The 21,084-nt window shown below is 44.0% G+C and overlaps 1 protein-coding gene across 1 annotated transcript in view; it reads left to right on the top strand.

The window, feature by feature from the left end:
* Positions 1-507: 507 nt before the first annotated feature.
* The window catches only part of LOC143930047 (mannose-binding protein C-like), a 33,705-nt gene continuing 13,128 nt past the window's right edge, over positions 508-21,084 (top strand). Inside the window, exons 1-3 of the mRNA XM_077453943.1 lie at positions 508-650; positions 760-920; positions 3,404-3,511. Of these exons, the coding sequence (XP_077310069.1) occupies positions 776-920; positions 3,404-3,511 (253 nt within the window). The 5' untranslated portion in view covers positions 508-650; positions 760-775. The remainder of the gene's footprint in view (positions 651-759; positions 921-3,403; positions 3,512-21,084) is intronic.

Genomic DNA, 21,084 nt, shown 5'->3' with positions numbered 1-21,084 from the left:
TTTTTTTTTAAAGAGTGGAGACCCCTTCAGAACAGCTAGCATATAGAGCATATTAGTCATAAATAATATTGCACCATTTAAGGGCTTTATACTATAATTATATGCAGTTTATATTGTTTCATATAATCAAAAATCAATGATACTTTGGTTTTGGAGTTAGGGACCATAACATTGCAGAACACATGCAATGGATTGTGATATTGTTAAAAATGATACATAATTACATTCTTAACTTTGGATAGAGGGAACTACAAGAACTTCTCAGGCATATGGAATTATTCTGGAATAACAAAATAAAACCTATATTATACTAGCAAAAGGGGGGGGGGGGGGGGGGTATTACACAAGGACACTTCTAGTGCTGTTATAGAGGGTGTCTATATGATCAGCAGCACCCCATTCTTTCTCTTTATATTATTTTATTTGCAGTAGTAGTAAACGTTTAGATTTTTACTAAAGGGAGAATGTATGAAACACGCGCAGGTTCCAAAGATATAGACACTGACCTCGTTCTCCAGGTACAAAGTTCCAAACAATCCAAAATAATCGATATCCTTGCAAATAAAATGACCAGATGCCATAGACATAGTTTGTTGTGATATCAGTTTGGTTGGAATTCAGGCACTAAGGAAAACGACTACAACAATTAGGCAAGTATTATTTTAACACTTTAACTTAGTCATCTATTTCATTAGTATAGCATTGAATAATAAATATATGTAATACATGAGGGGAACCAATACTTTTATTTTCTCACAGGCTGAACGGCTGAACAATGAATCCTCTTACAAACTGTCTATGCATTCTAGTTGTTTTGGCTGTGGATTTTAACTCGAGTAATTCAGAAACACCAGCCATATGTCCAGGTTTAAATGGTAGAGATGGAAGAGATGGGGCTAATGGCCCAAAAGGCGACCCAGGTGAATTTTATTATTTTTTACTTTAACTTTTTTGTCAACATTTGTTTGAAATACCTGTCATTTTTAAACATTTAGTTATCTCCATGCAGTGGTGCTATATTATGCTATTATAATCAGGCTGGAAGGAAATGAAATGCTTAATACAAATTTGCCAGCTCTTATTGGTACGGTATATTGAAAGAGACAAGAGAATTTTTAAATTTTAAAATGATGAATGATGAATTTTTAAAATGACTGCACTGGAAAAATCTATGAACATGTTTTGCCAAGATGTTTCCAGCTGATTGAGGACAAGCAATGCCTTCATGGATCTTAATGATAATTCTCTTTTCTGTGCATTTCAATATTGCTTTTACCCCAAGGAATCAAGAGTCTTGTACATGCTCCTGACTGTATGATATTTCTGTTAACATCTACTGCCAGTTGAGCATGATGTGGACAAGCTCTTGTTTCAGTGCTGTAGCCTCCTGGTGCCCATCCTGCTGTCCTTTGGCACTTACTGTGTGGCATTTGGGCCCCTGCAGACAGTCTGCATTCTTTAGACTGACTTATAGTAGTTAAATGGTCTTCCTAATTTTTTACACACTTTTAAACTTTTTTTCTATATTGTCCATCCCTTTTCTTTTGTTATTTGCATCCCTTAATAATGTCACACTTGAGGGCCCCTTAATTAAAAAAGTTGGCCACACTCCTGTAAACAAAAGCGGGGCAAAGACCTTACATCACTGCCATTAACTTAATAATGAATATGTTTAATTGTGTTATAATTTATTACAAATAAAGTATAACTATAGGCAAAACTAATTTTTTTTCCATTTTGGATAGAGCAGAGGAGGGTTGTAACCCCTGTCATTTTTTTCCTTTTTCGCCATCTATCTCCCATTGCAGAAATTTTCCTTCACTTCCTGTCTCATAGCCAACTAGAACACAACATAAAACCCCTGCAAATTAAGGGAATTCCTTGGACAACACAAAATGTGGGCTTTTCTTTTATTTTCACTTTCAATAAAAATAGTAAATAGGACAAAAAAGGTGAACCTCATTAACCACTTGGGTACCGCGCTATTGCCGAATGACGGCATTAGCGCGGACCTAGATTTCCAGGACTACGTCTATTGACGTCGTCCTGGTTACGAGCGGCCTGCGCGCCCCCTGAGGGGCGCGCGCGGCGCGCTCTGTGATCGGCGAGTCCGTGAGACTCGCCTGATCACCGATCCGTGTAAGGGGTCGATCCCGACCCCTTATCACGTGATCAGCTGTCAGCCAATGACAGCTGATCATGTGATAGAACGGAGCCGGTAATCGGCTATTATTCCTCCTCGCGCTGACAGCGCGAGGAGAAAAAAAAAAAGCCGATCACCGGCGGCCGTGATCGGGACATCAGTCCCGATCACGGCCAGCAATGAAAGGCACCACATGCCACCTGCCAGTGCCCACCTGCCTCCCGCAGTGCCATCCTGAAATATAACAAAGTAAAAGTAAGTTCCCCCCTGTCTGTGCCCATAATGCCCACAGTGCCACCCCACAGTGCCACCCACAGTGCCACCCCACAGTGCCACCCCACAGTGCCACCCACAGTGCCACCCACAGTGCCACCCACAGTGCCACCCAATCTGCCTCAAAGGTGCTGCACCCCAGTGCCGCCCATCAGTGCCCAGCAGTGCCGCCCATCAGTGCCCAGCAGTGCCGCCCATCAGTGCCCAGCAGTGCCACCTATCAGAGCCACCTATCAGTGCCACCTATCAGTGCCCATCAGTCCCATCTATCTGTGGTACCTATCAGTGCCCATCCGTGCCACCCATCCGTGCCATCTTATCTGTGCCCATCTTTGCCCATCAGTGCCGCCTTATCTGTGCCCATCGGTGCCGCCTTATCTGTGCCTATTAGTGCCGCCTTAACTATGCCTATCAGTGCCCACAAGTGCAGCCTATCAGTGCCCACCAATGCAGCCTATCAGTGCCCACCAATGCAGCCCATCAGTGCCCACCAATGCAGCCTATCAGTGCCGCCTTATCAGCGCACTTCAATGAAGGAGAAAAATGACCCGTTTGCAAAATTTTATAACAAACTATTAAAACATGATTTTTTTTTATTTTTTTTTGCATCTTTTTTTGTTTGTTTAGCAAAAAATAAAACTCCGAGCTGTAACTAAATACCACCAAAAGAAAGCTCTATTTGTGGGAAAAAAATGATAGAAATTTCATTTGGGTACAGTGTTGTATGCCCGCGCAATTGTTATTCAAAGTGCATCAGCGCTGAAAGCTGAAAATTGGTCTGGGACTGAGGGGGGTTTAAGTGCCCAGTAAGCAAGTGGTTAATGGACATAGACAGCAATAAAAACTGACAGATATTCTACTCAGTCCCCACGCTATCCAAAGCAAAAAATACGTTTTTTAGTTATACTTTAAACATAATATATTGTATCCATTTCTAGAGCATACAGATTGCAAACTGTCAATATTACTGTTACATGTTCTCTTGAGGTGTGCGTGGAGAGCCTGGAATTCCAGGTGAAAGAGGAAACCCAGGACCTCCAGGCAAAGTAGGACCAAAAGGCAGTCCAGGGGAAAAAGGAATTCATGGAGTTACAGGTAAGATTATTTGTCTGAACATATCACTGAATGAATCTACATTTCTGTGTGAGAGAGAGCAAGGGCAAGCATAATAAACACCAATATTTGCTATGGCATCTCCTGTACCTTTACCCAAAATTAGTTTATATACCTGAAGAACACTGAATATATGCATTCTTCACAGAAATGAGAGGATTTATATTTGGTGCATTTAAATGGCTACAGCCCACCCTATTTGCTTGCTGGAGATCATCCAGCATCATCTAGCTTGTTCCTCCCCAGCATCTTTCCCAGCCTTCCCATTCATTGTCTTTTATTTTTTTCTATCATAGCACCACATATGAACATTATCTATGGCAGTCTGAATGTAATTACAGTCTGGCTAGAAGTGTCAAAACCCCCAGATTGACTTCTACCCATTAAGTCAATATTATTTTTGCATAGCTCTTCTTGGGAGGAGTACTGATGTTTTAAAGAGCTGTGTGCAGCATCCTGCTGGTTCTTCCCACCAGCTGTGATCATTTTGCTGTCATATGCACCTTTTACATGTTTCATCACAGGGTCTTCTGCCATGTACAAGGCCATTGGCATGCAACCAATCAGTGGCCACCAGTGCCTCAGCCAATGCAGGCAAGGCTCTGCCTAAAAGTGCAAGGTCACGTGTTGCCGCCTAAGTGATGCATTCTGAATTTTTTTAGTCCTCGCCGCCCAGGGCTGTCAGCTTCCGCATCCCATCAGCAGCGTCTGCATAACATGGTGGATGATTATCTAGGAGTGAAAACAGAGATGGAGAGCTTTCCAGTCGACGATCCACTGGCTTACTGGGTCATAAGAATAGACCACTGGCCAGAACTTGCCCAGTATGCTATTGAGCTGCTGGGCTGCCCTGCATCCAGCATGCTTTCTGAAAGTGCATTCAGTGTCGCTGGAGATTTTGTTACTGATCATAAAACGCATCTGTCCACAGACTCCATGGACCGTCAGACTTTTATCAAAATAAATCAGTCCCGGATTACCTTCATCTATGAAGCCCCTAAAGCCAATGTCACCGATTAAGTGTTTTTGGGATGTGAAATCTCTGCAAGACTTCTAGGCTGCCTAGTGTTGTGGGTGTTGATTTAATCTGGAATAATGTTTTTGGTGTAGGTTTCATGGGTACAATTAACACCCAAAGAACAATTTTTCTGCACCTGTTTGACAGGGACTGTATTTTTTTTACGCTGCAAAGGATGGGGCAGAGAATTTTTTTGGCTATAGTCTACAGCTAGTGGTGTGCTGCTTGCAGACCTGGGACACCCTGTGTTATACCATCATATCTGTCAGTGGAGGCTGCTGAGATGTCATAAGGTATAGCAGGGACAGACTGAGGTAAGTAAGGAGAAGGGACAGATTTGTGACCCTTTTAGGTGCTCTTGCCAGTGAGATGAGTGATGGGAGGTTAAATGCCCTGTCAAGCATGTGGTACCTAAATGGTTGGTGTTTTTGCCCCACTTGATGTGTGTGAGACAAAGTTTGAAAATAGCAACAGTGCGATCAGCTGCACATGTACTCAAAAGGGGCCAGACAGCTGAGCTGTTGGAAGTGGGCTGGGAGATAACAGCTCCACAGCTTCACAATGTGATCGAATAGGGTGGTTGCTCTCTACTCTTCCATGATGGCTGCCTCGTTGGGGTTGTGCCTCACCCTCACTTTCCTCATTTGCTCTATCCGGCACCCAGTGACCTCATCATCATCATCTCCTCCATCCTCATTACCAGTACCACTGGAGGCAACTTGGCAATACGCTGTGGCTGGGGGAACATGACTGATAATTTGTGTATCAGTGTTCTCCCCTCTCTGTAGGCTCATGTTCCTACCTTTCTCAACCTCAGAACCAACATCTGAATTGAGTAATGGCTGTGCATCATCAAGCAACAAGTGGCTGGGGCTTTGTTCAAATAACTCCGCTGACTCCGCCATGCCTGATACTGGGGCTGTGGCAGGAATAGCTGTGGACAAGGAGGCAGGTTTTGCCACTCTGGCAGCTGCAGGGTATTGTGCACTAGTCTCTGCTTGGGTGATGGAAGATGAGGAGGATGAGGGCAGTTTAGTAAACCAGTCCACCCCCTCCTCTGCATGCTGTGGCTGGATAGCATGGGCAACATCACTAAACAGAGGAAATGATACCCTGCCTGAGGACTGACCACGTCCACCTTTGCCTGTGGACACATATGCTGCTGGCCCTCTTACAGTGCCATGGGAATGTCTGCCTCTCCTTGCTGTCCTCCCAGACATGATGGGGGAGTGAGGGGTGCTTATTAACAAAATGTAATAAAGATGTGTAAATGTGTACGTGGAGGCACTTTAATCAATGTAGAGTGGTGTTTGGTGCACTTTAATATGGAGCATTCACTACACAGACACACTCCTCGTATACACTTTAACGTGCAGTAATGCACAGAACTATATGGCTTTAAATTTGCAGTAATGCAATGAACTATCAGGCATTAAACTTGCAGTAATGCAATGATATATACAGTGTTAAACTTGCAGTAATGCACATAACTATATGGCGTTAAACTTGCAATAACGCAATGAAATAGATGGCATTAAACTTGCACTAACGCAATTAAATATACAGCGTTAAACTTGTAGTAACACACAGAACTATACAGCGCTAAACTTGCAGTAATGCAATGAAATATACAGTGTTAAACTTGCAGTAACTTACAGAACTATATGGCATTAAACTTGCAGTAATGGAATGAAATATATGGTGCAAAACTTGCAGTAATGCAATGAAATATATGGCGTTAAACTTGCAGTAATGCAGAGAACTATATGGCGTTAAACTTGCTATAATGCACTAAACTGTATAGCGTTAAACTTTCAGTAACACAACTGAAATATACTGCGTTAAACATGCAGTAACACCCAGAAATGTACTGTTGTAAATGGCATGTAATGCACTGAACTGTACGGCATTAAACTTGCAATAACGCACTGAACTGTACGGCATTAAACTTGCAGTAATGCCGCGTACACACGTATCAGATTATCCGGCGGACTTAGTCTGGCGGACTGTCCGCCAGACTGTCCGTCGGACTTTCCAAACGCGCTACCTGCCCACACACGGTACTTTTGCAGCGGACTAAGTACGGCGGTCTAAGTCCGCCGGACTATCCGCCGTACTTTGGAAATGAACGGACTCTCACACACACATGGAGGAAAGTCCACTCATTTTGAGTGCGGCTCCAGGTAGCCGGGACCAGCGAAGGAGGTGTTGCTGGCCCCGTTACCTGATATGGAGTTAAAGGGGAATCCCTACGTCGAAAAAATGGCGTGGGGGTTCCCCCTAGGTCCATATCAGACCCTTATCCGAGCACGCTACCCGGCCGGCCAGGAAAGGGGGTGGGGACGAGCGAGCACCCCCACCTCCTGAGCCGTACCAGGCCGCATGCCCTCAACATGGGGAGTGCCTTGGGGAAGGGGGGGCTGCACGGCCCCCCACCGCAAAGCACCTTGTCCCCATGTTGATGAGGACAAGGGCCTCTTCCCGACAACCCTGGCTGTTGGTTGTCGGGGTCTGCGGGCGAGGGGCTTATCGGAATCTGTGAGCCCCCTTCAATAAGGGGCCCCCAGATCCCGGCCCCCCCACCCTATGTGAATGAGTATGGGATACAATGTACCCCTACCCATTCACCTGTGAAAAAAATGTACAAAAAAAGACACAACACACAAGGGTTAAAATAGTTTATTGCACAGCTCCTGGGGTCTTCTTCCGTCTTCGGGGGTCTTCTTGCCAGACTCCTCCGCTATCTTCTGCTCTTTTGCTAGCTCTTTTACTAGCGGAGGAGCCCGGCTTTCTTTCTTCGCCGCCGCCCTCTTCTTCCGACTTCGGGGGGTCTTGTCCCCCTCTTCGGTTCTTCTTTCCGGGCCACCGCGCCTTCTTCTAGCTCTTTTACAAGCAGTGGCCGGGTGTTCTGTCACCGCTGCCTCTGTCACCGTCTTCTGTTCCTCTCTTCTTCTTTTCTGGAGATGTTGCCTTGTCGCTGTCTCTGGTCACTATGACAGGACATACGGCGTGCGGTGACTTATATAGGGACATCACCGGATGATGTCCCCGCCCATTATGATGTCACAGTCCCAGAGGATGCTGGGACTGTGACATCATAATGGGCGGGGACTTCATCATGTGTGTTTTTTTTGTACATTTTTTTCACAGGTGAATGGGTAGGGGTACATTGTATCCCATACTCATTCACATAGGGTGGGGGGCCGGGATACGGGGGCCCCTTATTGAAGGGGGCTCACAGATTCGGATAAGCCCTCCACCCGCAGACCCCGACAACCAACGGCCAGGGTTGTCGGGAAGAGGCCCTTGTCCTCATCAACATGGGGACAAGGTGCTTTGGGGTGGGGGGCCGCGCGGCCCCCCCTTCCCCAAGGCACCCCCCATGTTGAGGGCACGTGGCCTGGTACGGCTCAGGAGGGGGGGTGCTCGCTCATCGCCCCACCCCCTTTCCTGGCCGGCCATGTAGCGTGCTCAGATAAGGGTCTGATATGGACCTAGGGGGGACCCCCACACCGTTTTTTCGGCATAGGGATTCCCCTTTAACTCCATACCAGGTGACGGGGCCAGCGACGCCTCCTTCGCTGGTCCCGGCTACCTGGAGCCCTGCTCGAAATGAGCGGACTTTTTTCCGGGCGGGAAAAGTCCGTTCATTTCAAAAGTACGGCAGACTGGCACACACACAGCCGTACTGTCCGCCGAAATGCGAGTCCGGCGGACAGATTGGTGTGCAAAAGTCCAATCTTAGTCCGCCGGACTTTTGGGTAAAAAAAGTCCACCGGAGCCTACACACGGGCGCATTGTCCGGCAGACTTGAGTCCGCCGGACTTTTCCACTGGATTGTTTGATCATGTGTACGCGGCATTATGCAACTGAAATATACTGCATTAAGTGTGCAGTAACGCAATAAAATATACTGTGTTACAGTGACTACACTTACACTGACTGAGCTATCCCTACATTCACAGTAATGTAAAGATGAATGGTCACACTAAACTCACAATGACTGAACTACCACTACATGAACACTAATGTAAAGATGAATGGTCACACTGCACTCACATTGAGCTATCCCTAGATCCAGCGGGGCCCATCCATAAGGGGTGCATCGGCGCCGCACCCCCCCAGGTAGTCACAAAAAAAAGCAAAATAGAAAAAAATGTTCTTTAAGTGCACTATGTTCGGGCGCCAAACACAGTACACTATGGGAAGCTCGACGTCTATGCAATCACGAGATTACAGATGCGGCGCTTCATTTGCAGGGTTTTGACCTGCCTTGTGGCATAATCCATTGTGCTGGAATACTTCCACCCGGTGCCAGTAGTATCACTACGGTGCTTTGTTCTTGATTGGCATCGCCCTCCCTCTTCTCTACACTGACACCTGCATCCCAGCCTGGAGAATGGGCAGCTATAGTAGGCAGGCTAGTATTGCAGGATGTCCTTGAGCTGCTGGACATGAAGAGGAAGGGGGAGAGGGTGCTGGACAGTCCAGAATCAGGACTCCCCTCAAATCCTTGTCCCAGCAACAGCAGACAAAACCCCTGATCAGGAGGTGTCCAGGCAGACAGTGTGGGTGGTGAGTAAAGTCCTGTCTATGTACTACAGGTCATTGGGCTGTCACATAAGAGCCTGCATAGATATAACCTCATGCACTCTACGTGGTACAAGATGTACAAGGGCACACTGTATTCCAGCAATGTGATGTTCATTGATGATGTTATAGTTCGTGATCAGTAATGGGATGATGATCAGTGATGCAATGTGATGATAATCAATGATGTGAACAGTGATGATCAGTATGCTGTGATTCTGGACTTTACACTCTGCTGTGAGTCTGGGCTGTATACTCTGCTGTGATTCTGGACTGTATACTCTGCTGGCATTCTGGACTGTATACTCTGCTGACATTCTGGACTGTATACTCTGTTGTAAGTCTGGGCTGTAGAATCTGTCCTGAGATTCTGGGGCTGTATACTCTGTCCTGTGATGCTGAGCTGTATACTCCTGACACTATGGGTAGAAGCAAGTGAAATAATGGGGACAGAGTAAGTGTTTGCTATAAGGGGTGGGGCTTATAGGTGGGATGGGTCAAAAAGGAGGGGTGGGTCTTGCACCCTCCATCCTAAAACTTTACCAGCTAACACTGCCTAGATGCGCACTAAACTAATATTCTACACTGACAATATAATCAGAATAGCACACTATAGCACACTAACTGTCTAATAGCACTGAACAGAACCCTGTTCTATCTCTCCCCACGCTGCTATCACAATACAAATGGCCGCTATGGAAAGAATACTTTCATAGTGTGGGGCGGGATTAAGAGCAATGAGCCATGATTGAATACAGTAATCATGACAGCATCCAATCGTGGCTCTGACAGTGTTCTGTGCCCTGATTGTATGAAGATTTCATTGCTTCAGCCAATCAGGAATTTCGATGCACCGTGCAGCAGCGCAGTGCATTGTGGTCGTTTGGCGGGTGGAACAAACGGTAGAATGACCCTATAAATCGGTTGTTCAGAGAACGTCCAAACAGCCAAAGTTTGGCCTGAACTCAGGCTCGGGCCGAAACGTTTGTCCATCCCTAATGGGGATGCATGTGATATCATTAACCAAACATGGGCATATGTTCATATAAGGGGAGTGCTTAGTCTATTGGGTCTTGAAAGCCATAACCATAAAAAAAACAATTAAAATGAATAAATCTGTGCTTAAGTGAGGGTTAATAAATGAAAAGTCACTAGTGCTTAGCAAATAAACATCTCACAAATAATCAGCTAGTGATCATACTAAAAAAATATATAAACAAAGTCCATTCTGCAGTCTTCAAGGGAAAAAAAACAGGGAGGGGGAGGGGCCAACCTGTGTGTAGTATTAAAATGATGACTTGACTATGACCAGGGTGTACTAGGCCGCTGGTGCTTGCCAGTTCACCAGAAGGATGAACGGCACTAGTACTTCTCTGCAAACTACGTAAATAAATTATTTGCTATGCATGCGATTATTTAGCTGCTGTGCAAACTGCTACTGTGCAAACTACGCAAACAAATTATTTGCTATGCATGCAATTATGTAGCTGCTGTGCAAACTGCTACTATGCAAACTACGTAAATAAATTATTTTCAAAAAATGCGCAACACATAACCATAAATTCATAAAGTGAACAAAATAGCTGCTGCTGTGCAGATAATTAAAACAAACAATTAATATAGTGCAAAATCGTGAAAATCATCATCAGGTGTTAAATATTAAATAATAATTGAACAAACAATAAATAGTGCAAAATGGTGCAAGATTATCATAAAGTGCTGAGTATCAAATGATCCTTTGTGTACACCTTTAAGTGTGTAGGTGTATCAATACAGTCCTATTTATATCGAGTAGTGATACCCATAAAAGTTCATCCATAAACAGTAAACGTGCAAATTAGTGCAAAAAGTTCTGGTGTGCAGCAATGTGACAGGCAAACTCTTCAGGTGACATCCACTGGGGTTAACTGGGGGGTGATCAAGGGGTTAAACCTTTATTAGGGGGGGTTAGGGGGTACCCTAGACCTAAAGAGGCCTACCACTAACTGCCCTAACACTTATAAAATTCACAAATGTCACCAATGCAGTGATCAGTAAAAAAAGAAAAACTGCTATTGGTGTCACTGTGACAGGGGGTGCGGGGGGGGGGGGGGTGATTGGCGGTGATTTGTGTGCTTATGTGTTCTACTGTTCATGTAGTGTTGGTGCACTTGCTTGATGTCTTCTCTCCTTGCACGCCGGACCGAAAAGACCGACACGAGGAGAGATGACATCACTGCCTCTGCTTCTGTTTACATTACAGAAGCAGAGGAAGCTTCGCATTTGCCAGGCATGATCAAGAGGGGGTGGCCATGAATCAGCGGCCTCCCCCTCAGTATGGATAGCTCCTGGAATGATGCCGACCACCTCTCGGGAGGGGAGTAATGTACCCATACGTTACTCTGCCTGCCCGTGCCATTCTGCCGCAGTATATCTGCGTGAGGCAGTCGGAAATTGGTTAAGTGTTTAACAAATAAACATTGCCACTCATTACAGAACTGTTTGACCATCTCTGGTTCAAAAAAATTTGACCTGGGAGGAGTTAAAGTGTTACTAAACCCACAACAGTAATACCAGTCTGTATATGCAGTAAAGCATGTTTATTATACTCACTGTGGAACCTAAGGAGTTAATCCTTCATATGGTGTAAAAAGGATGTTTGATTCTTTCTTCTCCGATCCTCCCCTTATTCAACAGTCCCCAATCCATCTGCTGATAGTACAGAGCCTTGGGGGCACTCTGCACATGCTCAGTTTGGTGTATATTGTTAGAGTGTTTTTTTTTTTTTATTGGGCGGGTGCATGTGATCAGCACAGAGCCAATCAGCACTGTCCAGACAGAGGGTCAGGGGTCATGTAGCCTCATAGGACAATCAGAGTAGAATGAAAACTCCTCCTACAAGCTTTAACTGGACACTGATAGAAGTCATAAGACTGCTATATACTACTGATGAGAAAAGGTATTTAGCAGTTTATATTTACTAAAATAATTGCATTTCCATGTTCTGTGTACTGTGGGAGACCAGATATAGTGAATGCAGGGTCCCGGGTTTAGTAACAATCTAATTCCATAAAGGAAGGCAATGAATGGGATGGCCACTAATAATATATTATAATATATATATGTATTTTGTAATGTCCTTTGACATCTGTAAAGCTCCAGCATCAGTTTTCCAGTATTTTATGAATGAGATCTTTTTGGACCTTTTCATGACTATGTTATTGTCTACCTGGATGACATTTTCATCATTTCTTCAGATCTTTCTGCACACAGACAGCATAACAGAACCTTGGGAACAATGGGTTCTACACAAAAGTGGAAACGAGTCTCTGAAAAGAAAAGGTTGGTGCTATCACCAGCTGGCTTTTGCCTAGTAGCCTCAAGGCTACTCAGCACTTGTTGGGCTTCATAAACTATGCAGTTCATTCACAACTACTCCGATTGTCACCTCAATCTCAGCCTTTACTAAGAAGAAGGCTGATCTCAAAAATCATCCACCCTAAAGCAGTAGAAGCACTTCAGGCTCTTAAACAAGCCTTCCTTTCTGGTCCTGCGCTCTTATAGGTGGACATTACCAAGCACTTCTCCACTGAAGTTAATGCATCCATCGTAGGAGTTGGTGCAATTCTTTTCCAAGCACCATGTGCCTTTTTCTCAAATAAGTTTTCCCCAGCAGAGAAAAACCTTTTAGGAGATTAAGAATTACTTTGTGTAAAACTGGCACTAGAAGAGGGGTGTTACCTCTTGGAAGGGCCTGCCAATTCTAGAGCAGATGCACCTTCCAATTCATTTGGCACACAAGATTCTGAAACTTCCACTGATGCAGAGTTTATCATTCCTCCTACCAGAATCTTGGCTCTGACCTCTGCCTGAGACTCAGCGGTTACTGCAGACAAACTGCACGGCGGCTACACACCTAAATCCTCAGCTGGGCCCATGATTAAACAGATATATTTGGTCAATGATGTCACACTAGCCAGTAAAGGAATGGGGCCAGATGGCATTGGTAGTTGCTTAGGATTTGATGGGTGCTAGCACTTGCCGCTTCCTTAGGAACCATCGATAACAAGGAAGCTGTCCTGTATAGCTTTGGCATTTCTGCTGAGCAAAATCCTGGCATTTGGCACTAGTCCATCAAGTTCAACCAAAAAAAAAAAACAAAAAAAAAATCCCATATATACAATCTTTCACCCACAGTTGATCCAGAGGAAGGGGAAAAACCCCAGCAAAGCATGCTCCAATTTGCTGCTTAGGGGAAAGAAATTCCTTCCTGATCCCCTGAGAGGCAATCTGATTTTCCCTTGATCCACTTTACCTATAGAGGTTAGTACCTAGTTATATCATGTACGTTTAGGAAAGAATCCAGACCTTTTTTAAAGCAATTTACCGAGCTGGCTGAAACCACATCTGGAGGGAGTCAATTCTACATTTTCACAGCTCTTACTGTGAAGAAACCTTTCCGTATTTGGAGAGGAATTCTCTTTTCCTCTAGACGTAAAGAGTGCCCCTTTTTCCTCAGTGTTGACCACAAAGTGAATGACTCAACACCAAGTTCACTATATGGACCCCTTATATATTTATACATGGTGATAATATCCCCCCTTAATCTCCTCTTCTCAAGAGAGAATAAATTCAGTTCCTCTAATCTTTCCTCATAGCTGAGCTCCTCCATGCCTCTTATCAGTTTGGTTGCACTTTTTCCATATAGATAGATAGATAGATAGATAGATAGATAGATAGATAGATAGATAGATAGATAGATAGATACATACATACATACATATAATTTTTTCTTTTTTTTTGGAACCTCAAGGAGGTTGGTGTCCCTGGTTAATTTGACATTGTCTTTTAGAAATGTATTTGAATAAAAACACATAGGCAAGTATTTTTAGAACATAAAATATCCATTTATTCTGGTTAACAAAATAAAGATGAAGGCAACGCTGGAGAAACTGCTGGAATTTGTGAAGCCCTTTGGCCCCTAGGGTACACATCAAGTCTGTGGAAAAGAAAATTGGGATCTTGAGGAGTCCATATAATAAGGAGCACAATCTGGTCAAGGAATCCCAGAGATCAAGATCAGCAGCAGATGACATATATGTCCCCCGGCTGTGGTACTACACCAGCCTGCATCTTCTGTCAGACCAGACTGAACCCAGGCCATCGCTTTCTTCTCTTGGCTGAAGCCTTCCCTGCAGCCTTCCTTGGAGGTTGTGGCTCTGGTGGTGGACTTGTGGCAGGAGGAGGAGGAGGAGGAGGGGCTTGCTCAGATATCTGGCTGGTCTTAGTTAACTGGCCCCTCAGCCCCTTCTGAAAGGCATCAAAATAATTCTCTCACAGAGGAGGCCAGTTAGAGAAATCTGGTGGCTATATAGCAGCCATAGGCCTCTTCAGGGTCGAGGGGGCTCCTGAGGACATTCGTAGCTTCCCTAATGAGGCGCAATGATGCCTTCTCTGTCACCGTCCCCTTCCCGGGCCTTTTTGTTTGAAGGCAGAGGGGAGGCACCTGTGATTTGGTGTGGCTCCTACTGGGCCCGGCCACCTCCTGGCTGACACAGGGCACAGCCTCCTCCTTGCTGTCACTGGGCCCGGCCTCCTCCTGCCTGCCACTTTCCACACCTTCCTCCTGGCTGACCCCATCCTGTGTATAAAAAAGGACACAGTTTTAGTTTTTGGTTCATCAATCACACACAATTTTCAGCTCATGACTTGCAAATTCAATGTTAATACATATAAAAGACTATCATTCTGACTCCAGCATTTTTTCAAGCTGGTGACAAACATTTTTGGCCACTACTGTCAATTCATATGCATACATTATTTGTTGGATAAAATCATTAATATGTAATCAATTATAACATCTAGTTAACATCATTAATATTAGGACACTAAATATGTAGAAAAATAATATACCTGGCTCTAGCTGGGCGCATCCGCTTCTTAGTGGATGGAAGGCCCAGGTTGTTCCTCATCAGTCTCTGCTGGGGTGGAGGGAAGGGTGGAGGGAAGGGTCGAAAGAGATTCCCTGGCTTCAGTCTGGCCATCAAGAAAACACAGTTTTTGGGGGTACCACAGTTTGGGTACATATACATCATTTGTTGATGCTCCTGATCTGAGGAAATCCTGGATCTTATTGTGCTCCTTTCTGTACATGTTCCTCAAGATCCCAATTTTAATTTCCAAAATCTTCATGGTTGCTTCTGGGATCCAAGTCTGCACAAATGCCAGAAGCTCCAGCAATGCCTTCCTTACTTGTTTGTTGTAATAAAACCAGTGTTTCACCTCCCACAGATTCATCATCTCCCTGTATTTGCATGTTCTCCCTGTGCCTGCGTGGGTTTCCTCCAGGTACTCCGGTTTCCTCCCACACACCTAAGACATGCTGGTAGGTTAATTGGCTTCTGTCCAAAAAAAATAAAAAAATTGTCCCTATTATATGATTGTGAGTTGGGGACCTTGAATTGTGGGCTCCTTGAGGGTAGGGACCAATGATACTCAGGTTGAACTGGATGGACTGGTGTCTTTATTCAACCTTACTAACTATGTAACCAAAGGCCTCATTCTTTAAGCAGTAAAGGCCACTGATGTTCTAAAATTTTTTAAAATGACCTTTGTTACGGACGCTAGCAACTTCCGTTCCCCTTTTCTCTGTGCATGTATGGCACATGCGTGTTAGCTTTATATACACTGCGCATGCATGAAACTCTGCCTGCGTCACCCGCCCCTGATGTTCTTTTTCACAAATATTCCCCGCCCCTTCTCTCTATGGAGCACAGTAGGAGCAAGATGGCAAAGGCACAGCAGGCTAATTATTCCTGTAATGAGGAAAGCCCAGAGTGCGAAACGTCCCGATCCGGAAAGAGGAGATTTAAGGCCTCCAATATGACCTTTGAAGAAATGGTGGAGATGGTGGACATCTTTCAGAGGAACGATTATGATGGGAAGCATGGACTGTACACCCATCCGAATTTGCGCAAGGCCAAAATCATGTCAAAAGTTGTGAAGACTCTGCATCAGAATTTTGGGGTACGACGCTCCAAAGACCAATTAAGGAAATGCTGGTCTGACCTTAAACTGAGGGAGCAGGATCAGTACAGAAGAATAAAGAAAGTGCTTAAAAAAAGTAAGTACTTGCCGTGTGTTCCTATTCTGATTATTAACTTGCATGCTGCTCCATGTACTTTTCTTTACTGTTGTACAGTTTTAAATGGCTATTTTCATGTTCGTGGGCACAGTAATTGTTCGTAGGAAACATTGTTTCAAAATATATACGGTGTATTTAGTTGATACAGGGTTTAAACAACATTTTTGTCTTGCTAATTTGTCTTATTAAAAGAAGTTTAGGACATTGTTGTCTAGATGTCTTTGAATCTAGAATGAATAGCAAACTTCTTTCAGTGGAATGTAAGGAGAGGACACTCAGCAGCTGTTTACACATCTGGACTCAGGAGCACTAGTGTGGGACACCAGAGAACATTTTTAAGGGTAACCCACACAAGGGCTCCAGGGGATACTTGGGGTGTCTCCATCTGTGAAACTTGGCCAAAAAAGGTAAATATTGCAGTTTGGTTAAAAGGGAATTTTATTCATGTCTTCAACTTGGATCTCTTCCCAAACAGACAATTGTACACCACTTCTAAGCAATGTTTCTTATTCCTATTTCTGAACTCAAATATCTGTGTGCTAAGTATACCTTTTGTTTCATTCTCATAAGGGAGAAAAGACTCCGAAGACACCACTCAGAGGGACACCAGGCACCCCCCACATCACCACGAAGGGGAAATCAGCCCAAGCACCCACGAGAATCTCGAGGAAGGAGAGATGGAGGAAGTGGGCGAGATTGTCACCCAAACAGGTGTGTGTCTGACACCCCAGCTTCAGGTAATCTATGTATGCCTGCATATTTATAATACATTTTTAACCAATTTTTAGGTGATGCGCTGGTTGTTGAACAGCAAGCTGAACCTTTCACAAGTGACATTGCACAAAAGGCTCATCCATGACATCATGCAGTGGAATGGCAAAATAGATATTATAAGGAAGAAATTGAATGTTATGGAACAACAAATGAAGAACAGGATAGATGTGATGGGGAGAATATAAATTGCTTTCCATTTTCTCATTTGGTGGACTAAAAAAAACATTTTTTTCTCTTTTTACATTTTAACAGCCAAATTTTGAAGATGCACACGTTGTGTCAATATGTGCTATCTTCCATCAGGGGATCTCAATGTACTTGTTTTCTGGGTGCAATCCTTTCCTCGTAACACTAGTAGGTGAGAGGAGGGGATTGCACCCACAAAACACATCCATTGATCCCCCATGATGGGAGATAGCACATGTTGACATTACCCATTTGGAATCCCAATTTGTGTGCATCTTCAAAATTTGGCTTTTACAGGGGTGACATCACCCCATCTGATTTATGTCAATATCAAGACATTTTTGACACTATAATATCTAATATTGCCTTCATTTTGTAGATGTTGAACTTTGTAAGTTCCAGAGTTGTGTGTATGTTATGTTTAAAAACATGCCTGTTTAAAAAAAAAAAAAAAGTTTTTTTAAAACGAAAAAAAAAAATTGTTAGAAAAAAATATTTAAAAAAAAAGTATAAACCTACATGTGAACATGCACAGATTAAAAAGTTTGCTAATCAACAATGTGTGGCTTCTTTCAATGCTCAATACAAGTTTTGTAAGTAATCTGGTGGTTACAGTGACAATTGGGGCTTATCTGCTAAAGGAAAATACACTTGGCACCACAAGTGCACCAGGAGAACCTAGGAGACAGCCAAAAAGAAAAGAAAGCAAGAAATACCAAGGGAAAACAAAGAAGATTCCAAATAGATATCAACAGATCAGACCTTTAAGGCATGGAGGCAAATAGGAAAGTAGAAAAAAATATATTTATTTTATTAAAAAATACAATATCATAACAGTATTCAAAACAAAATAAAAATCATATGAAATGATATAATTTGTACATTGAGCCCTTGTGCGTCACGTTTATGCGTTTCGCCATAAAGGCTTCCTCAGGACACGGAAAATGGTTCAAAGACGTCGTAGCAAGAGAGAACAACAATAAATTTCACTATCTTCAAATGAGCTGCACCTCAAGTACAAATGTCATAGCAATCAGGAAAGATCCAAATATATGGAGCAGTCAACCACACTGTGATAGAGTGGACAACAAGTGGCACATTCTGATTAGTACAAACAGAAAGTGATAGTTGCTTATAGCAGGAGCAGGAAAGAAGTCTCAGTCAGTAAATTGCCATCAATGGGGACGGGCCAATAGAGGACATAATCCTATCCACATAAAGCTTAGTAGATGCTGGTGACACACAGTATGGCCAAACAGCATATAGAGATAAATATGTGATAAATTACATTTTGGTTTTAGGGTATTGATATGCTTAACCACTTCAGCCCCGGACCAATAAACACCCTAAGGACCAGAGGTCTTTTTACAATTTCGCACTGCGCTGCTTTAACTGGTAATTGCGCGGTCATGCAATATTGCACCCAAACGAAATTTGCGTCCTTTTCTTCCCACAAATAGAGCTTTCTTTTGATGGCATTTGATTGCCTCTGCGATTTTTATTTTTTGCGATATAAATGGAAAAAGACAGAAAATTTTGAGAAAAAAATGATGTTTTCTACTTTTTGTTATAAGAAAAATCGAATAAACTCAAATTTAGTTATACATTTAGGGCAAAATTTATTCAGCCACATGTCTTTAGTAAAAAAAATGTCAATAAGCGTATATTTATTGGTTTGCGCAAAAGTTATAGCGTCTACAAACAAGAGTACCGTATATACTCGAGTATAAGCCGAGATTTTCAGCCTCTTTTTTGAGGCTGAAAGTGCCCCCCTCGGCTTATACTCGAGTCATCGCTGTCTGCCCGCTCGATCAGCGTGTCGAGCAGACAGACAGCGGCCATTCTATAATTCAAAAGCCGCGCCTCCGGCTCCGCCTTCGCCTGTGATAGGCGGAACACTGAATTTCCCAGCAGCCTGTGTTCCGCCTATCACGGACATCGTATCATCCTCGTACTACGGACGAGGATGATACGATGTCCGTGATAGGCGGAACACAGGCTGCTGGGAAATTCAGTGTTCCGCCTATCACAGGCGAAGGCGGAGGCGCGGCTTTTGAATTTTACAATGGCCGCCGAGGCGCCGACGAAGAGGGCACGGGACGGAGGCAAGGCAAGGCACGGCACGGGACGGGACGGGACGGAGGCAAGGCAAGGCACGACACGGGACGGAGGCAAGGCACGGCACGGGACGGAGGCAAGGAGGCAAGGCACGGGACGGAGGCTCGGGACAAAGGCTCGGGACACAGGTAGGCTGGACACACACACACACACACACACACACACACACACACACACACACACGGATGGATGGAGACACACACACACACAGGGATGGATGGATACACACACACACACAGGGATGGATGGATGGATGGAGACACACACACACAGGGATGGATGGATGGAGACACACACACACAGGGATGGATGGATGGATGGATGGAGACACACACACACAGGGATGGATGGATGGATGGACACACACACACACAGGGATGGATGGACGGACACACAGGGATGGACGGACACACAGGGATGGACGGACACACAGGGATGGACGGACACACACACAGGGATGGACAGGCATGTCTCACCCTCGGCTTATACACGAGTCAATAAGTTTGCCAGTTTTTTTGGGGGTAAATTGGGGGCCTCGGCTTATATTCGGGTCGGCCTATACTCGAGTATATACGGTACATTTTCTGGAATTTACACAGCTTTTAATTTACGACTGCCTATCTCATTTCTTGAGGTGCTAAAATGGCAGGGCAATACAAACCCCCCAAAATGACCCCATTTTGGAAAGTAGACACCCCAAGGAAGTTGTGGAGAGGCATATTGATCCCATTGAATATTTTCTTTTGTCCCAAGTGATTGAATGACACAAAAAAAAAAAAAAAGTTTACAAAAAGTTGTCACTAAATGATATATTGCTCACACATGCCATAGTTATATGTGGAATTGCACCCCAAAATATATTCTGCTGCTTCTCCTGAGTACGGGGATACCACATATGTGGGACTTTTTGGGAGTCTAGCCACGTACGGCACCCCGAAAACCAATCACTGCCTTCAGGATTTCTAAGGGTGCAAATTTTTGATTTCCCTCCTCACTACCTATCACAGTTTCGAAGGCCATAAAATGCCAAAATAACACAAAACGCCCCCAAATGACCCCATTTTGGAAAGAAGACACCCCAAGGAAGTTGTGGAGAGGCATGTTGAGCCCATTGAATATTTTTTTTTTGTCCCAAGTGATTGAATAATGACACAAAAAAAAAAAAAAAAAAAAAAGTTTACAAAAAGTTGTCACTAAATTATATATTGCTCACACATGCCATAGTTATATGTGGAATTGCACCCCAAAATATATTCTGCTGCTTCTCCTGAGTACGAGGATACCACATATGTGGGACTTTTTGGGAGTCTAGCTGCGTATGGCACTCCGAAAACCAATCACTGCCTTAAGGGTTTCTAAGGGTGCAAATTTTGATTTCACTCCTCACTACCTATCACAGTTTCGAAGGCCATAAAATGGCAAAATAGCACAAAACCCCCCCAAATGACCCCATTTTGGAAAGTAGACACCCCAAGCTATTTACTGAGAGGCATGTTGAGTCCATAAAATATTTTATATTTTGCCACAAGTTGCAGGAATTTTACAATTTTTTTTTTTTTTTTGCACAAAGTTGTCACTAAATGATATATTGCTCACACATGCTATGGGCATAAGTCAAATTACACCCCAAAATAAATTCTGCTGCTTCTCCTGAGTACGGGGATACCACATATGGGGGACTTTTTGGGAGCCTAGCCACATACGGGACCCCGAAAACCAAGCACTGCCTTCCGGATTTAAATATAA

The sequence above is a fragment of the Lithobates pipiens genome, unplaced genomic scaffold (genome assembly GCF_037356315.1).
Source record: "Lithobates pipiens isolate NorthernLeopardFrog02 unplaced genomic scaffold, aLitPip1_a1.2 Scaffold_25, whole genome shotgun sequence".
Taxonomy (NCBI): domain Eukaryota; kingdom Metazoa; phylum Chordata; class Amphibia; order Anura; family Ranidae; genus Lithobates; species Lithobates pipiens.
The sequence above is the reverse complement of the archived record's forward strand: the minus strand, read 5'-3'. Positions and strand labels throughout refer to the sequence as shown.